Source organism: Enoplosus armatus, chromosome 5 (genome assembly GCF_043641665.1).
Source record: "Enoplosus armatus isolate fEnoArm2 chromosome 5, fEnoArm2.hap1, whole genome shotgun sequence".
NCBI classification, from domain to species: Eukaryota; Metazoa; Chordata; class Actinopteri; order Centrarchiformes; family Enoplosidae; genus Enoplosus; species Enoplosus armatus.
The window spans coordinates 14,250,691-14,274,385 of NC_092184.1; the positions used below are offsets into that span (position 1 = coordinate 14,250,691).

At 40.4% G+C, this 23,695-nt stretch overlaps 3 protein-coding genes across 5 annotated transcripts in view; 2 read left to right on the forward strand and 1 right to left on the reverse strand.

Annotated features, from left to right (window-relative positions):
- prkd2 (protein kinase D2) overlaps positions 1 to 3,894 on the forward strand; it is a 33,019-nt gene extending 29,125 nt beyond the window's left edge. For all 3 annotated transcript variants that reach the window (XM_070905376.1, XM_070905378.1, XM_070905377.1), the window contains 4 exons: positions 45 to 143; positions 406 to 673; positions 1,424 to 1,509; positions 2,205 to 3,894. In XM_070905376.1, coding sequence (XP_070761477.1) covers positions 45 to 143; positions 406 to 673; positions 1,424 to 1,509; positions 2,205 to 2,429 — 678 coding nt within the window. In that variant the 3' untranslated portion in view covers positions 2,430 to 3,894. The remainder of the gene's footprint in view (positions 1 to 44; positions 144 to 405; positions 674 to 1,423; positions 1,510 to 2,204) is intronic.
- Positions 3,895 to 11,753: 7,859 nt separating this feature from the next.
- gpr184 (G protein-coupled receptor 184) lies at positions 11,754 to 14,542 on the forward strand. The gene has a single exon (XM_070906011.1). The coding sequence runs from the start codon at positions 11,754 to 11,756 to the stop codon at positions 12,801 to 12,803; it is 1,050 nt and encodes a 349-aa protein (XP_070762112.1). The 3' UTR covers positions 12,804 to 14,542.
- A 4,675-nt stretch (positions 14,543 to 19,217) lies between these two features.
- Positions 19,218 to 21,315, reverse strand: LOC139285464 (prolactin-releasing peptide receptor). Its single transcript, XM_070906030.1, has 3 exons — positions 20,853 to 21,315; positions 20,104 to 20,501; positions 19,218 to 19,445 (listed from the first exon to the last, which is right to left on the reverse strand). Exons 1-3 carry the CDS (start codon positions 21,313 to 21,315, stop codon positions 19,218 to 19,220), a joined length of 1,089 nt encoding a protein of 362 aa, XP_070762131.1.
- Positions 21,316 to 23,695: the final 2,380 nt, after the last annotated feature.

The window sequence follows — 23,695 nt, forward strand, 5'->3', positions numbered from 1 at the left end:
CTGTTTGTGCGGCTGTGGGTATGCATGTGCGTATGTATGGGCAGATTCTCGCAGCTCTGAGACATCTGCACTTTAAGAACATCGTTCACTGTGATCTGAAACCTGAGAATGTGCTGCTTGCCTCTGCGGATCCCTTCCCCCAGGTATACACTTACACAAACACACACACACACACACACACACACAAATACACATTCACACTCTAAAACCCTTTCTCATATGCAGCCGTTACTTGTTTCACACTCTTCACACACACGTCTAAGCACTTGAAGTGCAGTTGTTCAGATGTGTTTCCTCACATCTATCCTCAAATGTTCTGTCATTTCACCACTTCCTTTTGCGTCAAACAAACCTAATGATAACCTGACACCTTGTCTATTTTCCCTCACGGTTTGCTTCTCTCAGGTGAAGCTGTGTGACTTTGGTTTTGCCCGTATCATTGGTGAGAAGTCTTTCCGCCGCTCGGTGGTTGGCACCCCCGCCTACCTGGCCCCGGAGGTTCTGCTGAACCAGGGGTACAACCGCTCACTGGACATGTGGTCGGTCGGCGTCATTATGTATGTCAGCCTGAGTGGGACGTTCCCGTTTAATGAGGATGAGGATATCAATGACCAGATCCACAACGCAGCCTTCATGTACCCTCCCAACCCCTGGAAGCAGATCTCCAGTGATGGTAAACACAGAAGGAAGCTTCATTGTTAGACACACCAAGAGATGGGAGTGGAAATACACTCAGTCACCAGTTTATTAAGTACACCCAGCTAAAAGGAATGCAGTCTAATACAACAGTCCTGCAATAAATCCCACCTTTATGAAGGTCTGTTTAGTTTTTGTTGAAAGTGTTTTAGGAGGTGTTTAGAGTTAAACTGTACTATAGGTGTTTCTATCATTATGTCCATGCGGGTTGACTAAATAACAGAAACACTCTGCAATACAGCTCAACAGCAGCACAAACTACATCCTCCAAAATGGTCATAAAGTTGAATCAGCACCTCTCTGGAACAGTTTCAACACAAACTGAACATTATAACCTTCATGAAGGGAGGATTTATTGCAGGACTGTTGTAATAGACTGCATTAGTTTTAGCTGGGTGCACCTAATAAACTAGCCACTGAGTGTATATGTGGAAGGTTAACATGAACAAACAAAGTAGGACAAGCCATTAAGAAATAGAATGTTTCAATTTCACAATATGTTTTGTAATAGTGCCCCGATCCTCGATGATGTTTCCATCTAGATCATGATGATACAGTCATCTCAAACATGGTTCCTGTTCATTGCGTTGTATTTCTACAACAACTATATGCAGGAATAGAATCATTCAGATGAAGCTAGTGTATATTAATATTTGTAATGACTTCATGGTCTTTTAACTAGTCAGTTTCTTTTTACCGACCGATCTATATACTTTTGTTTTTCCAGCAATCGACTTGATCAACAACCTGCTGCAAGTTAAGATGAGGAAACGCTACAGCGTGGACAAGAGTCTCAGCCATGTGTACTTACAGGTAGCATATAGAAACTACTTGTGTGCACACACAAACACGGACACTGTTAAATACTTATTTATGAAAAAAAGAACACGGACACTTGGGTAGTTTATCACACCTCCAGTATATCCATTAATCCCCAAGCCGCACCTTTTCCAGATACGTTGATAACCTTATATAACTTTAGTGGCAGTGTGGTACTTTTTTACTTCTGCAAACCCTTCAATAAAATCTATGGCCATTACAGAAAAAGGCAAATATTAACACGGGAAGTCTGCACTCAGAGAGACAGCAGCTCAAGGCTGATATTTTGGAACTTTATTGAGGACGTAAGAGGACCGATTTTCTGTAAAACTGATGTTTTCACTGAATGCACAGTTCTTAAGTGTCTCATTCAAAACAAAATGTTTAGCAGTGGAAAAACAGGCCAGCTTTCTCTGTAGGCTTAGACAAGTCCACTGTTGTTTTTGTTGAAAGAACGTCCATTTACTAGCTTTAGTGTCACAGTAGTCCTAACTTGGATGAAAGTCTAATTTCCTTGGAAACGGTCCGGGTCATTCAAGTTCTTACTGGCACACACAGCCACATGACCTAAAGTGATTACTGGATGATGTGCTATAAACACTCAAAAGCCCATTTAACTTTGATCTAATTTCAAGGCTCCTGAAATGGAAACCTCACCCCTGTGTTTATTCCCGCTTCTCGTTTCTCAGGACTATCAGGCATGGCTGGACCTGCGGGAGTTGGAGACTAAACTCGGCGGGCGTTACATCACCCATGAGAGCGACGACAGCCGCTGGCAAATGTTTGCCCGTGAGCATACTCTGCCTTACCCCGCTCACCTCGTGCCTCCTCCTCCTGCGCCGGGCTCCGACGATGAGGAAGGCGTGGAGGATGCAGACGTGCAAGGCCTCACTGAGAGGGTCAGCATCCTCTGAGCAGAGAGAGACAGAGGACTCAAGCTCATTTAGGAGGGAGGAAAGAAGTAGGGAGAGGGAGAGAGGATGGGATGGTTGACCCAGAGCCTGAAAGAGACCTAATGTTGCTAAAAATCATATGTTTAGACTTCAACAGCACAGCATTTGTGTGCCAGCACTCAATTTTACAGCAAAAAATCCAGTTTCACTGCTCCAGCCTGAGACCATCAAAACTTCCTTTTGATCATTTACCTCTGCTGCTATTGGTCCCCCTTCGTCTTTTGAAATGTTAAACTCTCTTCATGATGAAGACTCTGCTCGACTCTATTTAACACCGTCTGTGCGGCTGAACTGGGGCGTCTCGACAGACAGAATCTGAGACAAAGTTGAAAGCAGTATGTTCATTTCTGTCACTGCAAAATTCTCTAAAAATGCCATTTCACCACAAGCGATCAAGATAAGAATTTAGCGTAAGTGTGTTTATCGAAACCAATAGAAGTTCATATTTAAAATGAAACGGCTAACATTTGTGTGTCATTTAAATGGACTGACTGGAATTACAGTCCCTCTTATGTCTTCAGTAATGGCAGGCTCAATCTCTTTTCAGAGATGGACGGCCTTACAGTGACAAGAGACTTCCTCTCTTCCTGTGCTGGTAATTACTAATTTGCAGGCATGGAGTCAAACCCATCTGTATTCACAAATGCATTCCCATAAATGCACGTCCTGTAGTGAAAACTGGAAGTATTGATCTGGTGACAGCAAATCCTCCAGTAATTACCACTAGCTTTTAACCACAATAGACTCTTAAAAAACATATGTGATTAAAGACGTCATTGCGGGTTTAAATGAAGTCTAGCATTTGGGCTGTTCATTACCTGCTATGACCAGACGGTTTTTAACAGCCATGTGGGACATTTCTACCTGCAGCTGACACATTAGTCAGTCAAATCAGTCACAATGACTGATGCTGAATGGTGAAAATTGCTTCTATTGTGTTGAGTCGCCCACTCTCTCCCATCCCTGAAGTCAAGCAGTTGTGTATTTAAATGGTGAATAACATGTCCTCACAGTTGTGTGTGTATATAAGATTCAAATATTGTCATTGAAGGCAGCATTTTTACACCTAAGCAGGTAAATGGACACTTCTTTTAAACAACACAGCTCCTTTTTGTATTGTTGTTAAGAAGAGCAGCACCTCTCCCTATGAAGTAAGTGCGTAGATGGACAGCTTGGGTCACTAAACTAGATTTTGGAGAGTGGATGTTGTTTGATTATTGTCTACCTGTCATGTCAATGTGTTGCATGTTTCTGTGAAGTACAATGATCTAGATACAATATAAAACATACTGTAGTTACAATGGTCTATTATACACACATGTAACCTGTAAGTTTATGTAGTAGTCGAATATGCGTAGACTGTGTATGACATGTCTGAAGGATAATCCTAGCCTTGGTAACAGATAATACAAACCCCTGAACAATATTTTTTTTGTCTTGGATGTTTTATTTATTGTAGCATTCATTCGTACATGACTGCCATCTAGAAATTGGAGCTTTCTAGAGAGAAAACACACAGTCATGATGATGATGATGATTCAGTGCTAAAGGACCATTACTGTCACTTAAGTTTTTTATTGCAGAAGACATGCTTTGAATAACGCAAGACAAACTAATAGGGACCTCTTCTTACTCTCTACAGACTGTTATTTTGTCCCTCTCTGGAGAAGATTATTCTGTAATTTCTGCTTAAACGTACTGACATTAGGGTAAATGCCATAAAGATGCTCTCATATGGACGCATGCAACACGGACTTAAGATGTGATGGATTTGCATGTACATTTGAGCATGCACACACACAAAAAGCCACTCACAGCTGTCAGAGGACAAAGAAATTTTTTTACATATATTACACCTCGCAGACTGAGTGGCACTGAAGAGGACCCTACGGCTATAGAGGCGAAGAGAGAGAATTGTTTTCCATTCTGTGGTGAGCGCACTTCAGTCAGCTACTCTGGTGAAAGTGCACCCTTGATCCTACTACACTGCATCCATCAACATTGCCAAACAATGCCAAATGCCCTCTTTCTCTCTTTCTGTCTCCTTTTATTTCTTTCAAGTGTAGGCAGGTTTGTCACTATCCCATCAGCTCCACATCTCCAGGCTACTGTCTTTGCACCGGCAAGTGACAGAGGGGACCCTTCACTTAGCAAGCCAAAGAGACAGAGACAAACATCAGAGAGACCAGCAATGAAGTCTCTATTTAGCTTCATCTAATCCTGCGAATTTGTCAGAAGAGGAGGATAACTTGAGAAATGTAAGTTCCCCACTGAAAGCGGCGATGTACGGTGTTCTCTCCCATAGCAATGGGTTTAGTGAATGGCTTTAGGTTTTTCATTGATTGTCCTCCATGTTTACTAAGAAAGTGTACACTCAACAAATCAGAATAGTTTTGCTCAATCTAAGGTAAATAAGTAGACTAATTATTAGATTAAATTGCTGTTTAGTTTCAATTTAATCATTCGTCCTGTTTGTATTGCTGAAGAAATCTGAGATGTGGGCGTCGATTCAGAGGCCTAACCTTTAACCCTAAACAGGTTAGTTCTGTCTCTCTATACTTTCTGACTCCCTATCCTGTTTGCTCTCAACCCCAAGCCCATTGGTTCCCATACTGAAAACTTTAAAAACAGCTTGGAAAATATATAGTTTAATTTTTAAAAAGTCATTTCCTAAAACAGCTGTCGTTGTAGTTTTTAGCAAATGTTACTCAGACAGGAGTAAAGCGCAGAATTGTCAGGGACTATTTTCAGCAGCGGGTTAATACACATTTGGCGCTTTAGTGAGTATTTCTAGCAGCAGAAATGTGCGTGTGGGATTGACTCAAAAGGAACTACAGTGGCCATGTTCATAGTTATGAAGGAACATGTCACCCAGTACTCATTGATGTGTTTTTAATAGTTTTTGGACAACAATGGAGCTCTATGGCACAGAAGAATAGCCTATATCAGGCTTCGGCTACACAGACGATACTTGTTAGTTGGATCAATTCATTATTTTGGTTTACAATAAGAAAAATTTAGAATATCTCCAGAATTATCATTTAAGACCAAAGAAATGTACTGAAACGTTAACATTTTAAAAAAGGTTTATTGAATTTATTGTTAATAATTCAACAATTGACCTATACTACTCAGTAGATTCCTCTGTTTTGTGTGTTTTTTTGTTGCAGGGGAAATGACAGGAAACCAGCATTAATGACGTTTGTTGATAACATTGCCAAGAAAGACTTCCCAACCCTCCCAAATCTGGAATGCGGACTGAAGTAAGTAACGTTTTTCAGGGTTTTTACTCATTGTCGTTATCAAGTCACCTTGATAAATCTCAGTAATCTTGCTTCCTGAGATCAACTGACACACTACCAGTGAACACACAAAACAAAAACGTCATTAGCTCTGGAAATGTTTAGTCTGTGACTGTGTAACATGATTCCGATTGCATTTTCATCATCAGCCGTTCTGACTGCAGAACCAGTGACCTGCAGTTTGGCCATCAAGTCCATTAAACGGCTATGCCAGCTGCTGAGTTCGCCCTTGCACTCAGGCATAATGCATTTCGAAAGGGAATAAATCAACGGTGTAAAACAATTTGGAAAATTGCAGAGCAATTCCGGTTGTCAGACAGATGCAAAACCAAAGGTACCAGAGCTCATTTCACATCACACCATTAAACTCAGTGGGAGATATGACATACTTCTCATTGTACCTGATCACAAAATTAAGAAGTATATATTACATAGTATTACATTCACAGAATGGTTTGTTGTAGGATAAAGAAACACTATCATGGTCCATTATGCAAATATCCATTCCCTACAAATTTACAAAATAAAGAAATAGACCAAGCTGGTGCTTGAAATTAGCTATAAAGGTTTTAGGGTGACTAATTAAATGTATATTAAACAACACAATAAACTGTCAATTAGCAGTAGTAAAAGGTTAATTAAATGTGCCGATTAACAATTGCATTTCATCATATTTATCTTTTGAGCGATTGATATTTTTATTAATCGATAAATGGATTAGTAAAATTATATTTACATTAAAATTGAACAATTTTACAATCCAGCCAATTTGTTCTGCATTCATTTTTTCTTTTCTCTCACAGCTGATTTGTCAGTTGCTAACTGGTCATCAAGTTTTCTCCCTTACACTCTGCGTCAGTCAAAGTCACATGACTGTATGACTATCACTTGTCCATAAAACTTACATAGGTTGTTTTGAAGTGTTTGAACCAGTGCTGTCGTGTTACTGTTGAGGACAACCTCCATGTAGCGGTGGAGGTTTATGCTACTTTCAAATGAAACTTGTGACATCAACAACAAGGGTCAAGTACACAATAAGCTCAGCTTTCAGTGGTTTAAGTGAGGACGCTGTTGCTGGGAAACTAACAATATGCACATCGCCTTATTCTCTCTTCAAAAATAGCAATATGTCTCATTTTCTACATGTCAACTTCACGCTTAGGAATGAAAAAAAGAGAAGATGCAAAATGTCATTGTCAAATGTCATTTTAAAAATATCAGCACACTTCTTCAACTCTTGAACTTGGAGCTATCACAAAATTTCCACCTAAAAGTTGTGCTCTTAAAATGTCAACCTCTGTCATGGAAAAGCTTACCTTTAAAAAGGGAGAAGCAGCAAAGTGAGGTGACTGACCTGCCTGGGTGTGAGACCACAGATGACTGCAGTATTGCTATAAATTTGACAAAATTCGAGTTGGTTTGATTTGTTACCTTCAAAAACAATGTAGTCAGAAGTTTAGGAAAGTGTTGTATCAAATCAGCAAGCATATAAAAGGTAATACTTAGGTAATAAATTGCCAATAATAATATTGCACTGTTTTTATGGCAATATACTGTTGTTGTAGCCGGAAATGGTAATACAATACAAAGGGTTGTAATTATTATGTATTACTGTTCACAACATAACAAGCATAATAAGTTGTATAGGAAGCAGGAGCACTTAAGAATAACAGATATGCAGCACAGACTTTAAATAATATAATTGCACTGCACCGTATATCCATCCTTCTAAAGAGCTCCTGAAGTTATACTTACGTTGTCATTAGAGAGTCATATGTAGTACAGCATGCCTCCCTTCAAGTTTGAGCATCTAAACTTCACGGTGTAACGATTTGCAATGATGAAGGTAAAACATCACGACAACCTAAATTTAATAAATAGGTTCACATTTTAAACAATGCTCACAAGCTCATATGTACTTTTCTCCCTCTCCATACCGCGTGGTAAGGGATCCCTTCCTTCAGCTGAAGCTAAAATGCTTCTGCAGTCCGAGTCAGACAAAGCGAATAGTTATCTGTCAAAGTTAGTCTTTTTAGTAGAAATTGTTTCTTTCTTTTACAATCCTGCCACAGCTCAGCAAGTGAACACTGTCTGGGCAGAAAAGAAATAGTATTTTTTACTAAAAAGGCTGTAGCTCTGTAAAATACCCCCTTGACTTGACCAACACAGACTGCTGAAGTTTCATACTAACTTCAGCTGAACTTTAGAATATAAATATGCTGTCAGCCAAGCCTCTACTTTCACCTTCTAATATATGCTAAACTAAACCATCAGCTGAACTGATACAGGTACCCACAAACACATTTACCAACATTCGTCTTTTGCATTTTCATCAAACCCTTCAAATCTATCATAAATGTGATCCACCACCACAGAGCCAGACTCTGACGGATAGAGAAAAAAAAGGTGATAGATGAGGTGCGGTGAGGAAAGAAAGCCCCTTTTAGAATTTTTTGCTGTAACACTCACAGGGAAAATCTATTAACCATTTCCTCTTTTGAATCTTCCTCTTTCCCTCACGCAGCCATTTCTGTAGTGGGCCTCAGGTATGCATTTGGAAAATACATGACATTCACAGCTGGCTTAAATGTTTACTCAACACATTAACAGGCTTCCGTCACAGACTCTTTTCATAAACATAAAAAGAGCCTTGGATATTGCACTGACACAGGCTTGTTCTGGGTAAAATACTGTGTCTGATAAGCACAGAGTTCATGCCGCTGCCCGGTACAGAGCTCACAGCATGTAAATCATTTAAGTCCTCCAGTTTTCTTTCATTGAGTCATACTGAAGGTGATCAGCCTAAATCTGCATCATGGGAGAAAAATGATGAAGTGAAAGCTTCAGTGTGATTTACATTTACACTGGCTACGCAATGAAAAGATCCACAACAATGTGAAAGTAAAATGGGGAATTCAGGGATTAGATATGTTATATTTTTTGTGGCTGTCTGCCCACAGAGTTTCTCTTACATACAGTTCTCACATTACACAGAAACAGAAGATTCATTTTCTTCTCTCAGGAGTATTAACATCTGCATCATTTCTGGTCGATCACAGTCTAGTGTTTCTCCCCACCCCTGCAACGTCTGTGCACGTGTGCAAAACCAAACCTCCCTCCTCCTACATGTGTCTTCCCCTTTTTGTACTTCGTCTCATCCCTTCCCCACACTCTTTGCTGACATTTCAACTGTGGGTGTCAACGGCAACCTCAACCAGAACTGAAAAAAGATCAGAGAGAATAACGGTTGCACTCAGTAGCTGTTGTATTGGCCGATCATTATCTAGTGTAGTAATCATTTCAGAGTGCCATGTGGGACTGTAGTGGCTTGGCTGCATGTCAGCAGCTCTGAAGAGTCTCTTCTGAACCTCGTCCTCTGACCCTGCTGGACTGAACTTTGCCAAACCTGAAACAGCTCTGGAATGTGTCTGAAACTCTTCACCCACTGGACAGCTTTCTTTTACAATCAAGACACACTTCTGATCAAAAACAGCAGGTGAGGCCATGTTTGATTACAGTTCTGAATGTAAGGTCTCTGGAAATTATGCCAGACTCAAAACAGTGAAAAGGTTAAAAATGTGACATATTCTTTTTTATGTTTAGCAAGACAAGTGTTAAAGGTATTAATTCAGTCTGAAAGCCTCACTTTCTTTGCTAGTTTTCTTTCCGTCCCCAGTGGACAGCTGTCAAGGGAAAGACGTCTTGCTTGAGGGTCTCTGAGTCAGCGTTGCAAAAACTAATTAGGCTGGAAATGTTGATTCTCTGCAGGGTTTTATGTTTTCTGTGCTTCTCCCAGCGGTGGTCACTACAACAGGTTGGAGAGTGTAGCAGAGAAATGCTTGACAAGAAAAAATAGTGGAAATTCACAGGAACGTACTGTACAGGTGGACTGTGATAGCTTTAAAACACAGCTTTGGTATTAGGGAGGCAAACCATAAAACATATTTTTCCATTATGCTTGCAAAAGGAGATTTGGCATGCAGCGCATTCCCCCTCTTGAAGTTTTGCTCTTTTAAAGCCTCACTGGTGACAAGACTGTGTAATAACAACCAGGCTTAGTTCAGCTTATAATATTAACAAACGCATAGTTGGCTCAGATGGATGAGAGGACAGACTGAAGCTTGGACCAGCTCTGTAAAGCAGGCATGCACCGGGACTATGTGACAAAAGAAAATGGAAACATTGCTTTACATGTGAAACATACACCAAAAGATGAAAGCCTGGAGGTAAAAGAAAATATTGATTGTAAAAAGCAGAGATGAAAGCATGTGCACTTATAGGCCCATTGTTAGTTAGAGGGGAAGACAATGTGTGGTTAGTCAGAGCAGCTAGACTGATGACTAAACAGCATCCTATGAATATTTTTGAAAAAAAAGTTTCAGGTTTATGAGCAAAACTTTCCGATACCACAGTCAGTGTAGTTTCCCAACCACATTATTTGAAAACACACACGGGTGCAGGCACACATTACCATTCACTAAAGATGAGTTGGCTCTAAATGGCTTCTCCATTATTGAGTTTGGATGGGACAGCTGATCTCTGTCCAGACGATAATGGCATTAGATGCTTCCTGAGCCAATAAACACACCGGGGCCAAGCCTAAGCGATAGAACACAACATAGAGAGGAAACAAACATCAAAGAACTCCACTGAGATACAGAAGAATAGCCAGAAAGATGCAGAACACAGGTTTAATTCCCTAATGCTGATATCTCAGAGATAGAGGAAATTGACAGAACAAAATCTAGTCAGTGTATAAAAACCTGTATAAAGAAAAGGGCTTTTGTCACATAAAAAATGGAAACCATATGTTGTCTTTGTAAGAAGTTATTGAAGAGATCTAGATTAAGGAGAGACTGGTGACTTTATTATCACCCATTTTCTGACGATCTGATGATTTTGTTTCTTTGGCCTCTATTTGCCATTTCAGCCCCAGAACATTTTAAACAGGAAGCAACACAGACTAATATCTAGGATGTGTCTGCCTAACAGGCAGGAATCACACCGGCAGCTTTGTGATCAACTGGGACTGACCATACATCTACTGCATAAATGAGAGAAGTGATTAATTGATTAATTCATATAGGGCATGGAGTTCACATTACTCATTATTCAAGCCACAGTAAATCCCTCTTGTCCGGGGGAGAAGCTTGAGCCACTGACGCCTGTTACATCAGACATTAAATTGTACTGTCAGTCAGTCTGTGTAAGGATACATTTAAATTAGCAATAACTGGTTGGGTCTTGCTAGATCATTTTGTCCCCACAGAATCACAAATTCTTATTGCGCCATTAAATTGGACTTAAGTTCTATTAAGCACAAAATGCAAACGCTCTCTTTGTGAGTTCAGTATGTGCTGCCCCTGCCTGCCACTTAGACCACGTAAAAAGGGCAAAAAGTGCAACAAAAAAGCGGCAACTTAAAATAATGTGATCGGCTAGGGGGTTTGGGAGCAAAGGTTTCTGCATCTAAATCATCTGATATAGGGCATTAATTCCTTAATGCTCTCAGTTTCCGTGAAACCAGGACATTTATAAAGAAAATGCATGACATTTTTTCTCCATACAGAGCAGTTGAGGCAATAAGGAGGGACTTTTGACAATTTCAGTTTCTATTAGTACTGCAGGAGCAAACTGTTATCAGTGGGGAGCGTGACGAAGCCTGTACCTTCTCTACAGGGGGAAACTTCAACTGTCTGCCCAAACACCATATGCTGTTGAGCCAAACTGCCTCACACTCCAAAACATCAGAGGACAACCTAATGATTTTATCTCTTGTGCTCATTGAACCACAAAATAGGATGGGGGATACAAAATGTCCAAGTTGTACTATAGAGTTTAAAGTATCGTAGGACTAAGTTCATGTTGCCAGTGTCACTTTTACCCAGCCATACTGACAAACTCTTATTTATTTATTTATTTATTTTTTTTATGATTGCAGGTGAATTTCTAACCAGTCAAGTGATAGGAAACCAAAGAAACAATGAACGTTACACTCACACCACCAGCGACAACCACAAACTCAACTCCAGTGTGTGTTAAAATCGGAGAGAGTGCCTTCAGTGACTTCCTGATGTCTGTTTACATCCTGGCTTTTATCTTTGGCTTGATCTTCAACGTGCTGACCCTGGGCCCCATTTGGCAGCAGATGCGGCAGCAAAACGTTCTGGGCATCTTCCTGCTCAACCTGTCCATCTCCGACATGCTTTTCCTCTTCACCATGCCCCTTTGGATCAATTATTACCAGCAGGACCACCGCTGGAAGCTTGGTGTTATGTCCTGCAGTATAGCTGGCTTCTTCTACTACTCCAACATGTACATCAGCATCTACCTGCTCTGCTGTATCTCTGTGGACCGCTGCCTGGCAGTCACCTACCCGCTCCGCTCCAAGACCCACCGAACGTCACGCTACGCCTGGGCACAGTGTGCCGCTGTTTATGTTGTAGTGATGGTGCTGCACATCATGGTACTGGTCAATGACAATCTCAAAGACGCCCATGATGACATAAACAACAATGACCGTTGTTATGAGACGTACCCCATGGAGAGGCCTGTGGCGTTGTTCAACCTGCTCAGAGTGGGCATCGGCTTCCTGCTGCCCTTGCTGGTGTTGGCGGTGAGCTACTGGAGGGTGCTGGCCACTGTGGGCCAGAGTCCCGGCCTGAATGCCCAGGTTAAGAGGAAGGTCCGCCTGCTGTCCTTTGGGGTGATTGGGATCTTCTCAATTTGCTTTGCTCCATATCACATTCTCCTGCTCACACGCTCACTAGTCTTCTACCACAGCAGTGACTCACTTTATCAAGGAAGTTACTGCCAGTTTGAGCAAAAAATGCACTTTTACTTCTCATGCACGCTGGCACTGTCCAGTCTGAACTGCGTGGTGGACCCTGTGCTGTATGTGCTGGTCAGTAACGGAGTCCAGGAGGAGGTGAAACTGTTCTGGAGGAGGCATAAAAGGACACAGATACAGACAGATACAGACCTTGCTCTAACTGCATTCACCAGAAGGACGTTTAATACTAATTTAATATGAAAAGTAAGCTGTATGTGGGTGGACAAGTGCACCTGTGCATTCGTGGGCATGTTGTGTGTGTGTATGTGCATACATATACACAATTGCACACTGTAGCTGTTTAAACTCATGTCTTAATTTTCAGAGTTAGCAAGTAAGTAGGAGGAGTATTTACATCCCATAATCAACCCGTCATGTACAATCAGACATCCTTTGAGAAAATCACATTGCCACCTTTGTCTGTTTTTTTTTTTCTCTCTCCCTCATATCCTGCGTAGTGTAGAGGAGCGGGTTGAATAACATGCATCTCAGAGCTCTGTAATTGGATTGCACTCCCATGTTCTGCTCTCCCAAGAGTTCTTCAGTGGCAGCCGCTTCTGCTTTGTGGCTGGACACTGCTGGAGTTGAAGAGCCCTTGTGTTCTCCCTCCAATCTACACAAGGATGTTGTGATTGTGTGACCCTCGTCTATAGCTAAAGGTACATTAATTCTAAAGCATGACATAAAAAGCATTTATTTGCATGACTGTGTGTCCTGGGTGTCTGACCGTCAGTGGAACATGTTTTTGTAAATCCAAATAAACCAGTGGTTTGAACTGGTGCTCAGGTTTCAGGTTGTTTAGTTTGTGCACAGAATATGTGATGATCCATTCTGCAGTTGGCATTTATACATTTCAACAGGGAGGGAAGGCCCTGGCAGATGATACGCCCATATGTCTGAGCACTTTGCCATTACCGTCGCACATAAAGGTAATCATAAATCCAGCACAGCTGTGTGCTGCATGTGTCAAGTGGGCAAGCCTGCAATGAGGAGACCTGTGTGTGTGTGTGTGTGTTTGTGTGAGAGAGAGAGAGGGAGAGACATAGAGACACAGAGAGAGAGAGCGGAAGTTGTGTTAGAAATGTTTCCTGACAATCTTGGTTCACCACAATGTCTGCAAAAGTTGACGCACGTTCTAGAAATCTAATCTACAGACAGACTGAGGCAGGTAAAGAATGAGAGAAAGAAAGAAGGAGAATGTGAATCAACGACATTAAGGCTGTTATTGTTTTGATATTTTGTCCATTATTCATACAGCGGCTCTCTCATGCATCAATAGAGCTCTTTGTAGATCACATCGATACATCACCAGCTGAGCACTTGGCATATAACCAGTATGAACCCTGAGGTTGTCAAGGTTTGGACGGCCAGTTCTCTTTCTTTAAAAGCCCATACTGCTGAGTCCTTGGTCTGTATGTGGTATACAGCAACCCTGTGTCCTGAAAACTAGCTCATATACCACTAAAATGTTTTGCTTAATATGCTCAAGTGGAAACGTAATTGCTGCCTGGACTGGCAATGTTTTTTGCAGTCCATGATGAGCAGATGTTGTAGGAAAACAAATGAGACGTTATGAGTGAACATTTTGCTGATACGTTTTTGCAACTTTACAGATACCTCCATTAAAATGTTCCCTTATCATCTTGATAAAAACACACTCTGGGTGCCACAACTTTCTTTCAAAACACATTTGCTTTTGCAAATTTGTTGTATATGATTTTATTTTAGGGAGACGGGGTTCCGTACAAGCTCATTGTTGATCAGTGTTAAATACTGGGATAATGATGAGGCTGGTGATATTCTAAATTTTTCTTATTTTCAACAAATGAATTGAGCCTTCAAGTATTGTCTGTTTAGTCAGTGTCTGCTATAGCTTATTCCTCTGTGCCATATACCTCTATTGTTGTCCAGAAACTATTAAACAGTTGAGCTACACAGTAGCACTGAGTAACATTTTCCTTCATTATGATGAACACGTGCACTATAGTTATTTTGAGTCATTTCGACAAACGGTAAATCCCCTAGCTAAAAACGTTTGCTAAAAACCACACTACATTACTTAATCTTTTTAAAACTATATACTAGTTATATATTAGTGACCTTTCAAGATTTACATCTTCAGTAGGAACGAGTGGGCCACAGACAGTTGAGGGAAGTTGGAAAGTAGCGAGACATGGTCTGATGCATTGTTGATTTTGGCCCTCTTTTAGGATTTGTTGACAAAAACAGAATAATGGCAGCCTTTTAAGACAAGCCACGACTGGTGAAGATCCATCTGCCCATCAGATTCTGGTTTTTCATCAGGTCACAGATAGAGGAATAAAAAAAGAAAAGCCTCATTCATAAATATTCATGAAAGGCTCCCAAAAGATATCCTTCCCTCACTCTATTATTTCAACTCAATACTTTTACCAGTCAAATCTTGAGGCAATTTGAAGAAGCACTACTTGAAAAAGCGACTCCATATTTGCAAATGTTAAAAGGCAGTCAAGTTTAAAGAAATGTCCCGACGCTGCGGTCCATCATTCCGTGGCATTAGGCCCAAGATATTACAGATCCATTTTCTCTACACTCAGCTTTTAATGAGCGAACTCATACTGCAGTCGGACTCCTTGGGAAATCAATATGGTTTCATTGATTAGCTGTTCTGACTCATAGCCTCATAATGCAGGGTTGGTCTGAATGCATTATGTAGACAAACTATTCTTAGACTGAAGTTATGTAAGGGTTGAGTTGAGTATTGTGACACATACAAAACAGCACTCAGTAGAAAATAATCTTTCTTTTCTACCATAATGAACAATCACTATTAATCAGTTAATGTTTCTAATGAACTGGTGTTCTCCTGCTGCTCTCTGTGTTATTAAGTGTGTCTTTAATGAAACATCAAGTCTTAATAATCAAACTCAATTTGTCCAAGACCTAATGCATTCCTGAACCTCCCAAAGTGGTTTATCATTAGATTTGACGTTTCATTAGCAAAACAATAAGCAGGATATTTCATTTCCACTATGTACTGTACTACAGACATGCAGGCCACCACAGTTAAATTACAGTAAATCACCTTTTCAAATATACGGCGTAAATATAAAAAAAATTATAAGTGTACATTTGTGTTTCTCGTACAGTATGTTTTCAATAATGCCTATTTATTAGGGTATTTCTCATATTATGTATCGAATTTATTTGCACTTTACTGGAACATCAAGCAGCTAAAGGTTAAAGGAGCTACATGTGAGATTTTTAATTTAAAACATTAAAACATTAACAATAAATTATGAACAGAATGTGAAGAAGTAACAGTTCTGACGTTACATCAAATACGTCTATGTATTGTGTTGCAGAGAAATCTACTGAAGGTAGCATGCTAACCAGCTAGCCTGTCTCGTAATACCACTTTGTAACTCAACATGCTATAGTGAGTCACATTTTTCGCATTAACTAACTCAAATACACATAAAATAACTTTTGGACAGTATATCACTGTTTATTTAGTCAACTAGCATAATGCACTTATATCATATATTACATTTTTTGTTTATTTGAATAACAAGAAAACATATTTGTGATTCATTGCTTGAAAGGATTAGCAGGTGCTCTTCATGATATCTGCACAATGAATTTATGACTGTGACAGCAATACACAATTTCCAGTCGTGTGGTAATTTTATTGTCCAGTTTACTCAAAAATAATTGCCTGCAGTATATTTTGAATATTCTCTTTTTCATCTAACAACACCTTCAACACCTTCTCACTCTGCCACAGCCCATAATTTAAGGTGGTTTAAGTGAAATCTGTCTGGTAGCCCAGGGGACAAGCAAGTCTAAATCCTCACTGTAAGGAGCTTAGTTTGTTTATACAAACAGAATCCACTCACCCTTGTGTCGTCGAAACACCAAAGCTTGTATGTCCATATATTGTAATATGAAGCAAATTAACTGGTGCAGCTCTCAGCCTTATCCAAACAACTGAAGTGGCCGTGAAAAAGCTCTCATCTTTCCAAAAAGGGCAAAAAATAACATCATGTTATATTGTGTTTTTTACGTGCACTCTGCATTTATAACAGGCTTGCATTAACAAGATTTCTGACAGCTTAGTATAAAGGCATCATCTGCTTGTTACTGATGCCTGTGAGAGGCAGAAGAATAATACTGTAATATTGGACTTTTACACCCACAGTGCAATAATTCGGCTTTGATTATACTGTCCAAGATGTTTGGTCTTTGTTAATTTTTGGCCTTCATAGACAAAAATGATGAGGGTCTGGCCACTTCTGTAGCTTTGGAGAAGGTTGAAACAAAGCTGCAGCACCTTACTTACTGTAATGATACACAAACTTAATGTCACCATTCAATATTTTTTTTACTGTTTCACTGTTTAGGTGATCCATTCCTTTATCAACAATAAGCACTCTCACATGAAATCACTGCTTTGAGTTTGGTATCCATTTCTTATAATACATTCATGTCTTACAATACGTCAGCGTTTTACTTAGAGCAATTGGGTCCTACATTACTGCACAATCTGCACAAACAAAGGCAAAGTGTGAAGAGTTTTGGTTATTTAACTTGAGAGATTTTTGTATTTCTGTTTTTTTCTGTGCTCTTCTCACTAGTTCAAAGGTTAGAAAAGGTCCATGCACCAATCAGGATGTATTAAGAATATTTGAAATCAAAATGTGATGTTGTGTGGTTGTTTGCTCATGTTAACACCACCGTCAATCAGATCTGATCAAGTCGCAGCCACAAAGTTATTTTGAGTGTTAAACTTTTGATAGATAATAACTAAGGATGTCTTTTTCCCCCAAACCTCAACTTTGATAGCTGCTTATACTAAACATTTCAGACGGGCTTTAACCGTGGATTGACGTTGTGCGTGACATTATGTCATTGGAGGAAGGTGAAATCTTCCTCTCAAACAACTGACCTCCCGTCTTAAAAACAAAACTATAACTCTTGCAGACCCTTTCAGAAAGAGCATCAGGGGAAAAATCTAATTGAGTGGGCTGAATGTAGTCTCAAGGTTCACTTAAAGAGAAAGGCCAGAGCAACCCAGCTGCCAAGCAACAGGCAGCAAAGTAATCTGATTGTTAAAAGGTGACTATTGGCTTCAGCAGTAGTGGCTGGGGAGCTGGGGCTTATTCGCTTGCACTAAAACGACACTATTTTTGTTCCTGCCATTTGCCTGACTGAACAAATGTTGTTTTGGCTTTTTTGAATGGGCTGATTGTGCTTGTTGATGGACAATCTGCCCTGCATGATGATACTTTTATTGTGTGTAATGCATTGTTGTAACCCTTTCATTAACAGTAGAAAAATATATCCCTTTTATCATGCAGCAATCATAATGAAAACGGTAGAGCTAGTGAAAACGGTAGAGCTCTGAATAACTAATTGAACAATATTAATGCTGCTTAAATGTAATTAAGATCACATTAGCCAGTTCTCTGGTGAGTCTTTTAACAGAAGGCATGTTCAAAAATGGACTTGATAGCCAGGCTCTGACAAACAAAGAAAGCGTTAATCACACTTGATGGGAACTGAATGGCAGGGGCGACAGCGCAGTGATGCTTATGGGTGACTTTATTGTTCGTGCTCTGAATATCAAGTTGATCATTGTGTCAATCTTGTTTCCAGACAGAGCCAAAGCACCGAGACTTTGTTCATCAGGTAACACCTTTATGAATTTGGTATTGATTACATTTTACAAACAGAGGTTTCAAGGTGACATATCAGCTGAAGATTTCATCTCCCACTGCTCTACATATTGATCTTTTCCACCCAGGTCCACACAAACTGTGCACAAACACAAAACTATTTATCCATGTGCACAGATGACACACACAGTGCCAAATCATACAGAATCAATACTACATGATAACATTAAAAATAGCAGCTAATGTGTATTTCAACATAATACATGTAATATAATGTAGGTCATATGTAAAACAAAATACATCAGATATAACTGATTTTGAAGCACAGACATTCAGTACCAGGGACAAAATAAAACAATCACATTGTGCCTTTAGCACATCCTCTTCTTCTGTAACCCATGTCTGGTCAGAAGAGTTCATTGTTCGGTCATCTCCCTGTAGTCAAGCGTTTACTGTTTAAGTATAACCAGGCCCTGTAACTAATGTAGCCACCCCTGGTCTTCCTCCAGGAAGTCTGCTACAGAGCCCCTTAGCCCGAGGATCTGTTTATACCCCTGCTGGCCTCTTTAAAGCTGCAGGATCTGCATATTGTCTATGCCAGCAGCTCGGCCGTCCAAGAAAAACACAGGGATCCCGATGGATGGTTAATCTTCTTCATCATCACAATACACTACAGTCTGGTGTGGATCTACTTCTTCGCCTGTTTGTCATAAATTGCCTTATTTAGCACTGCCTCTGGAGACACTGTACAAGAGAGGATCAAAAGTCCGAAAAATGCTGGAAATACATGGAGAAATCTTGGTTTAAATGGATGTTGAGCAGTTTTCTTATTTTCTCCTGGACACCTCAGACATTAACATCGGTGTTAGGGGTACAGGTGTTAGCTTGTGTGTAAGGACAGGGCTCTGCATGTCAGGAGCTGCTACAGCAGCTGTATCATAGCGAGAACAGTTGGAAATCAGATCCTGGATGTCGCACTCTCCATCATCCCCCTCTGACGACTGCGACAAGGACAGAGGTAGCCTTTCAGGTGCATGCGCACCTTGCTGTGCAGTGAGGCGTAGATGAAGGGGTTGTAACACGCAGAGCTCATAGCCACTAAATGACAGCAGACTTGTAAGACGTTTACGTAGCGCTTGCCTATGATGTGGAAGTCTGGGTCTAGGTCCAGCAACAAGTTCAGCACCTGCACAGTGACATGGAAAAACTTGTGTTAAGGCCTTGGTCATATTTAATTGCATGTAATCTGTAATGAATTCTGAAAAATACACTCAACTTAAAGCCAACTTTTCCTCTTGCTCATTTTCACACCCCTGACTAATGACAACAAATGCTATACTTGCGACTCCTGTAGCCGTGTAGGACTCTTTGCATGAGACAATCAGTTTTGAAATGTCATGCTACCACCATTTGCGATCTGAGTGTAGGCAGTGCTTGCAAAATGGGGCCCCAGGTCTCTGCAACCCTATTGCAATGTAAACCCCTCGATATGATGATGAAATCCTAATCTGGCTTTTGCATGGCTCATTGTGGACGTAATGTTGGTTTTGTAGACACAATTACCTGATGATAAGCTTCTGTGGTTAATGATGTATAAAACCGAATCATCTCACGGACAGTTAAAGCTTCACTCTTTTCTATCAGGTCATTGCTGTTGAGTTTATTATTTGCTAGCAGATACCTACAGAGGAATGTAAACCTGATCTTCGTCTCAAGCCTAAATCATCTTCCTCAAATTCTACTGAACAGGTTAGATAAGGAGTAATGGAGAAGGATAGTCCAGCTAAGAATGGCTCGCAGTTTGGCTTTAGCTTCGGATCTAATAGTCTGGATCCAAGACTCACCTGCAGGGGCAGCCAACACAGGGCGAAGGCCAGCACTGAGGCCACCAGCAGAGAGAAAGTCCTCTTCCTCCTTTGGCTCCAGCGCTGCTGGCTGTTGGATGGCTCCCCAGGTACTGAATAGCGTTTTAGGCTGACGGTGATGGCACAGTAGGATACGCTGACCGACAGCAGCGGGATCATATAGGAGGCTATGAGAATGAAGCAGGAGTAGAGCAGCCGCAGATTGCCACTATTTGGCCAGAATTCCTCACACACTACCAGGTTGATGCCGCTGGGCCGCAGGTCCAGATAGCGCGTGTAGAGAGACGGCGGTGCAGCCAGGGCTAGAGATAAAAGCCAGACACCCAGAGACACTGCACCACAACCCCATGCAGAGATCCTCCTCCGTACTGGGTGAGCTGAAGAAGAAAGGAAAAAAATACAGACATAGCATAGACAAAAGCTCCAAACCACCATGGTCACATACACCGCCATGTTTAGAATAGTTATTTTATTACAGCAGCTTTCAAATTATTCTGATGGCATGCGTTCATATTTGTAGAAAAATGAAATAATCCTGGTGAAAATGAGTGCAGTCTGTGTAGATTTCAGCCAATTCATCTCAGTGTACCACAGTGTCTTTTTTGATATTTTTTGATATTGATATTGATATATTTTTTCCAGAGAAACAAATGTTCAAATATTACAAATAGTGGAAAAAGATTGTACTCATGAGTATGAAATGACCCCTAATCAGTTAAGTCCCTTACCTACGACAATGTAGCGGTCCACAGCAATGGCAGTGAGTGAAAGCACTGACGCAAACACTGTGGCACATTGCAGCAAGGGGACCAGGTGGCAGAGGGGTCTCCCAAAAGCCCAGCCATGGCTGTCGAAGGCATAAGACACAGTCAGCGGAACACAACTCAAACACATCAGCAGGTCTCCAGCTGCTAAGTTACCGATGAAAAAGTTGGTGGCATTGTGGAGTTTCTTGTCGGCCACTATGCAAGCCAACAGGAAGGAGTTTCCAACACCAGCCACAACCACTATGAGGCAGTAGAGAGGCAGAAAGAGAGGTTTGAAACGCAGAAGAAGCTCCATGCCTATGAACATGTCCAGGGGGTCACTGTGGTTGAGTCCTTGGCTTTCGCTGTCTTCTAGTCTTTCCAGTCCTGTTTCATGGCTGGCGTTACCGGTCACACTGAAATCCTCATCCACAAAGTTATCCATGTCTCCAGAGGCCACCCTTAAAATAAAGGAGAGCAGGATCAACAATAAATAAATAAGTACTGCAGGAATCATAAGTAAGTAATCAACCTCACATTTGGGATTCTTTTGGGATCGCATGGATAATCAATATGTGTAGCCTGCACATGTTCTATAGGGAATCGGCTCAACCAAAAGGTCACTGACATCACCTTAGATTTCACTGATGTTAGTGACACTTTCATTTATCACTATTTACAATTATATATTTCTTCCTTTGTTCCAGTTGACTTTCCAAAAAACACAGAAAGAAAACGGGCTTATTGTTTCTCACTTTGAGGACAAAGGTACATGCTCTGAGAGTGATTGATTTTGATCTTACAAGAACTCCTATATTTTACTCAGTACCAAATACCACAAAGGCCATTTGCCATGAGACAACTTCTGTTTGTAGGGATGTTTGATCAGCTTCATCCTCACAGGAATTTCATAGAATCCTATTTCATTATCTTTATGCTATTGCAGTGATCTGGTTTATTTTGTCTTGTTTCAAGCCAAATCTCATGTGTACACTTTTTCTGAAACTGTTCTGGAAAGGATAAATGACTTGAGAAACGTTTTACTGAATTCTCCACAGAGTCATCGAAGATGATGGACAATTTTTTTGCGCTCCACTGCCTTGTGATGTATCATGCATTGGAACATTACGCACCCTGGTGCCTTTTCCTTCAAATAGCTGTTAAATCCCATTTCTGGCCGCTGCTGCTCCATCAGTGCAGCCTGTAGATACAAGGTAGGAGTCCACAGCCATAAAAATATCATGAAGAGGGGGAATCAATGTGTGCTCTAGAACCTAAACTGATTTCGTCTAAATGTTTTTAAATGGTCAAGTATATAAAATGTCAGCACCATGTTTTTCTCAGAACATTATATTATGAAAATATCTTGTTTTGTAATTGTTGTGGGTATATTAGCAAACACTAAGAAATATCTGTTTCAAGTTGTCACTATCAGTTTACCACATATTTCAAGGACATTTGACAGAATATTTGAGGATATTGGCTCTGAGCATGATGTAGGCCCACACAAAAATGACATTGTTGGTATATGCTGGTAAAATCTCATAGGCTGCTGACTTACATTGGGTCAGCAACCTACAATTTACCTACAATTTGACCCAGCTGTCAGAATCAGTAAGATAATATTTCCACTCTATACCTATCAACTTCCTAGCAGGAAAAAAGTGTAATTAATAACATTAACCCATTTGTGCCCACAACTGAAATTTTGAATTTCCTTTGGAAGTGTTCTCTGGGCTTGCCTAAGCACAAATCTGAAGACGTTTTCAAAATCAGTCAAACTGTTTGGCAGAAAAGTGAGTTTTTCTTATCAGACTATATTTAGTGTTTGGGCACATGGAACTACTGTTTTTCCTAAAACGGTAGAAAATTCCCTTGAATATCAAATACAAATGTAGGGATTTTTATTATTTTCAGTACACACTTGTGAGGGACTCTTATCTATATATTCCATATAGATAAAAGTTGCACATAACTATTATTAGTCATACAGCAGGTGAAAACATCTGAAAGTATATCTGTACCAAATTTCAAAACTTGAGACCAATCAGAACAAATGTGACATTTTTCCTTATCATACTGAATATAGTCTTCGGGCGCAAAAGTTAGTGCTGTTAAAATTACACTTTGCTCAAATTCTGCTAGCTAGTATAGTAGTAGATACTCATTTATCTTAGAAGATGGGCCAGAAAACCACAGGAACATGTTTCAAATGTTGATAAATCCAGATGACAGAAATCCTATACGAGGTACGAGAAAACCCAGCGTGTTGGGGAAGCTAGTGTTTGTTGCAGCTTAAACAAGGTGCTCGTTACATCGTGGAGATTCACTCAGGTTCCAGACAGGTCTGACACGGTTTCATCCAGCTAAATTGTAAAAGGTAAACGTTTGCTGGGGATTGTCTTCTCCCTCCAACACCTGCAAACCTAATTCTCATGCAGGTGGGTTGGAGTCCATCACTGTGTGGCCTTTTAGCTTTGGCAGTTTCTACTGAAAACACCAAACTGCCTCCATCCTCTGAGTAAATCACCGCCTGCACTTGGAAAGATTTTCTGATGTCTGTGAATCTTTTTGGTAATGTCAACTCAAAAAAAAAAAAAAGAAATCCTGACCTTTATCTACAGATCAGAGTTTCCCATATATAGAATTTATTCTGGTGGCCAAATAGATTTGCTCTCCCCTAAAGGATTTCTTTGTTTTTTTCCCTTTAAAGGTCTGTGGGGAAAATGTAGTTGAAAGTACATAGTGATTGAAAATTCCATCAAGATAGTGGAAGTTCTGTAGATTAAGCTGTGACTTTCCTATTCAGAAGAAAACTCATGGAT

What these genes read in the sequence shown, in the direction of transcription:
- gpr184 (XM_070906011.1), top strand. Translation starts at nt 11,754, where the DNA reads ATGAACGTTACACTCACACCACCAGCGACAACCACAAACTCAACTCCA.
- LOC139285464 (XM_070906030.1), bottom strand. Translation starts at nt 21,315, where the DNA reads ATGGATAACTTTGTGGATGAGGATTTCAGTGTGACCGGTAACGCCAGC. An exon ending in GGACCGCTACATTGTCGTAG is followed by an intron (nt 20,502 to 20,852) that starts GTAAGGGACTTA and finishes TTTCTTCTTCAG; the next exon opens with CTCACCCAGTACGGAGGAGG. An exon ending in TGTGTTGGCTGCCCCTGCAG is followed by an intron (nt 19,446 to 20,103) that starts GTGAGTCTTGGA and finishes GTCACTGTGCAG; the next exon opens with GTGCTGAACTTGTTGCTGGA.